General features: G+C 39.8%; 1 protein-coding gene across 1 annotated transcript in view; it reads right to left on the reverse strand.

Moving 5' to 3' along the window:
- Window positions 1–306: 306 nt before the first annotated feature.
- LOC103520932 (AP-3 complex subunit delta-1-like) overlaps window positions 307–3,931 on the reverse strand; it is a gene marked incomplete at its 3' end in the record, with an annotated part of 6,879 nt that continues 3,254 nt past the window's right edge. The window contains exons 2-5 of the mRNA XM_026831851.1: window positions 2,882–3,022; window positions 2,394–2,523; window positions 1,700–1,875; window positions 307–501 (exon numbers count right to left, since the gene is read on the reverse strand). Coding sequence (XP_026687652.1) covers window positions 307–501; window positions 1,700–1,875; window positions 2,394–2,523; window positions 2,882–3,022 — 642 coding nt within the window. The remainder of the gene's footprint in view (window positions 502–1,699; window positions 1,876–2,393; window positions 2,524–2,881; window positions 3,023–3,931) is intronic.

The following is a 3,931-nucleotide window of genomic DNA, read 5'->3' on the forward strand; positions in this document are numbered from 1 at the left end:
TCAGAACTCACCTCAATAGATACAAAAGTTTCATCTTTATAGCAATTCTTTCTCAGGCCTACTCACTATCAGGTAGACCTGACAGGTACGGCTGATCAGGTCCGCTTGTCAGGTCTACCTGATACTTGATGAGCACTCACACCATCAGGTAGAACTGACTCTATCATTAATTAGACTTACTTTATCATGAACACTCGTTGCTATCTTGAAAGCCCAGAAGAGGTTGGGAGAATGACTCTAGCAGGTAAACCTGACACCTGATCAGGTGTACCTGATAGTGAGTGACTGGCCTTACGCATATCTCACCTCAATAGCGTCGTCCCGAGACTCAGCGCTGTCCAAAATGCGGGCCAGGATCTTGAGCATGTTCTGCACGTATACTGCTTGGATATGACCGGGCAGGAGACTCAGGCCTCGTCTAGTCATTGCCTCGAGTGTCGCCCGCGGCGAGTCCAGGTGTTCGCGAAACTCGCCACATATCCAGGCCGCGGCATATAGGACCTAAAAGTATACATGAAGTTATGAAATAATTACGGCATACAGGACCTAAGGAATACATAAAGTTATTTATGAATTCATTATTAGTGGTGAAATCTGGCTGGGGGACTTTTAACAGGGAGTAGACCGGCTTAGATTTATGAATTCATTATTAGTGGTGAAATCTGCCTGGGGGACTTTTAACAGGGAGTAGACCAGCTTAGTCTGACTAGGGGACTTTAAACAGGGAGAATACCAGGTTAGTATGACTGGGTGACTTTAAACAAGGAGAATACCAGGTTAGTATGACTGGGTGACTTTAAACAGGGAGAATACCAGCCTGAAATTTCCCAGCTATACTTCATTAAAATCTCATAAAGGTGGGGGAAAGGACACAATCAAATTTGTCACAACCTTCCAAAGCTTGGAAGAGGAAAAAATCAATCAGAAATAAAGAGAGAGAAAAAAAATCAACTTCAAAGTGATTACATTTGCTTCCACGACCTTTGGGGTAAATGCAGAAGCAAAAACGCCTTGTAAGCGCTAGGCCGCGGGTTCGATTCCCGCCCGGGGAGGATTTTATCCTGAAGGGACAAGGTTCGTTCTCGGAACGGCTGGTTTTCTCCTATCCTGTCTTCCTTCTCTCTTAGATTTCGGGACAGTAAGACCCTAGCAGTTACAGTTCCCCCTGTCAAACCTCTTCAAAAAGAAGCTGCAAAAACGCCTTGTAAGCGCTAGGCCGCGGGTTCGATTCCCGCCCGGGGAGGATTTTATCCTGAAGGGACAAGGTTCGTTTTCGGAAAGGCTGGTTTTCTCCTATCCTGTCTTCCTTTTCTCTTCGATTTCGGGACGATAAGACCCTAGCAGTTACAGTTCCCTCTATAAAACCTCTTCAAAAATCAGCAAAAATCTAGAGCAGCATACCAGTTTGATGATTTTGATGAGCATCCAGTTATTGGATGATGTTGTCATCAACTTGAAGAAGACAGGAGCCAAACTCAGGTAGTTCTTGGGATTTTTCCTCGCCAGTTCACACACAACGTTCACAGCAAAAACGCCTTGTAAGCGCTAGGCCGCGGGTTCGATTCCCGCCCGGGGAGGATTTTATCCTGAAGGGACAAGGTTCGTTTTCGGAACGGCTGGTTTTCTCCTATCCTGTCTTCCTTTTCTCTTCGATTTCGGGACGATAAGACCCTAACAGTTACAGTTCCCTCTATAAAACCTCTTCAAAAATCAGCAAAAATCTAGAGCAGCATACCAGTTTGATGATTTTGATAAGCATCCAGTTATTGGATGATGTTGTCATCAACTTGAAGAAGACAGGAGCCAGACTCAGGTAGTTCTTGGGATTTTTCCTCGCCAATTCACACACAACGTTAACGGCGGCTGATTGAACTCCTGAGAAGATAGAATAGATTAATTAGGAATTAAGTTAAATGGTTACTTAAATCCAAGATTAATCCTTGATTAATGTCAATCCAGAGACATAAAAAAGGCGCTAGGCGATTCGTTTCTGAGTTAAATTTACCAATATCGTATCATGGTAGGTGTATCACTAATTTAATGAAACCTTAGAATTGAGATCTCGTATAAACAAAGGTTAATCTAAAGGGTAAGGTAAACAAAGGGTGGGTAGGTGTATCACTAATTTAATGAAACCTTAGAATTGAGATCTCGTATAAACAAAGGTTAATCTAAAGGGTAAGGTAAACAAAGGGTACTTAAGGTTAATCTCAAAAATAAACAACAAGCTCTTTCTGAAAGGATTTTTTTTCAATTGAAACTTTGTACCTTTCATTTCTCAAGCAGCAAAGAAGTCATGAAGTGTGTCAACTTTTGACACCTAAGAATGCAAAGAGCAAAGTTTGGAGTGACAAGTCCTTTCAGAAATGGGCCCCTGATTCTTAATTTCTTACCAGAATCTGGATCTTCCAGTTTCTCTTTCAGTCTTGGAAAGGCAGGTCTTAGGGCATCGGGAAATTTCAGGAATACCTTGTACATCATTAGGACAGCTTTTTTTCTCAGATAGGGTTTTGTAGATGTCAGCTGTAATATGTGAAAACAAAACATATATGAAGTACCTAGGTAATTTAGAAAAAAAAAAATAAATAAAAAAGTAACTTTACAATCACTATAGAACTTTGCAATTTTATAAGTCAGAGAATTGTAAAAAGTGAGTTATACACAAGGGTTAAGTACTCTTTTCAGTGGACTACTCAGTCAATGACTCAGATCCTAAAACATGTAACTCACTCTTCAACTCCCTATGAGTATAGAGAGTAAGGATCCAACTCATTGACCGAGTGGTCCAAGGGTAGTTCTTGTTTCTTATGCCTCACTCCCTAAGAGTGTGGAAACCTTGTAAGCTTAAACAATGCATATCTTTGTGTTAGAATAAACATACCAGCATCATGATATCATTGGCCAGATCTCGGGCGAGGTCAGTGCTTGTAAAACAGGCAAGAGCTGACAAGGCAAGTCCTGCATCATACTGGTTCTGGGCATTCAAATCTTTGCGTATCATGTTAGTGGTGAGCATCAGTAGCTGAAATGAGAGCACAGATAAGATTTCAAGAAATCCTTTGTGGAGGGAAAAAAGTTCTCTGAAGGATTTTTTTCTTCTCTTCTAAGGCTACATTAACGTCGTATATTTAGTTGGAGTCTAACAAAATAGAAGGCGAGAATGTCACGCAAGACGTACGATCGTCGAAACTGGTTGAGGTGAAACTTGACAGTTACTTATAAAAGATTTTTTAAACCCGAATTAAGAGACCATAAACGTTATCGAGTAAATGTCCAACTACCATACTCATAAGGAAATCCGACCTATCGAGATCAAAAGACTCCGCTTTCAAATTCAACACTCCATCCATGTATGTATGTTTCTCAAAACAGTAACGGTATACGACGCTTTTTTTAGATTTATAATTGTATTTGGTGGACCGATTAAAGTTAAAGAACAAGAAGGTGTCGAAGTTTACTACCCGATACTTACAGCGTCGCCGAGTCCTAAGTTATAATAACTTCAGTACTCGAGTAGGTTCAAATGTATATTCCTCCTAACCTATAGACCGTAGAAGGGTTACGAAGGTACGTCTGTGTTCTCCATTCTCACAATAGTTCTTCAATTGAAACTTATACAACTAATAGGACTAGTTATAACAAAAGGATACGTCCTGGGTCTAGTATCCACACGGATGGATGAAAGTTAATTCATCCATGATGTAGAAAAAAAAAAAAAAAAAAATCATGAATATCCATGTTGCTAGTGGGTGGGGGACATTTTATAAGTATTGTGACAAAAGTCAAAAGTGACGTAACAGATTGAAAATTAATGTCGTTTTTTTTTTTTTTTTTGTGTGTTTGTGTGTGTAATGGATAATGTCAACAAATAATTAACGGAACCACAGAAACCAAAAAAAAAAAAAAAAAAAAAAAAAAAAAAAAAAAAAAC

The sequence above is a fragment of the Diaphorina citri genome, unplaced genomic scaffold (assembly GCF_000475195.1).
Source record: "Diaphorina citri unplaced genomic scaffold, Diaci psyllid genome assembly version 1.1 scaffold4282, whole genome shotgun sequence".
In the NCBI taxonomy this organism is placed as follows: domain Eukaryota; kingdom Metazoa; phylum Arthropoda; class Insecta; order Hemiptera; family Psyllidae; genus Diaphorina; species Diaphorina citri.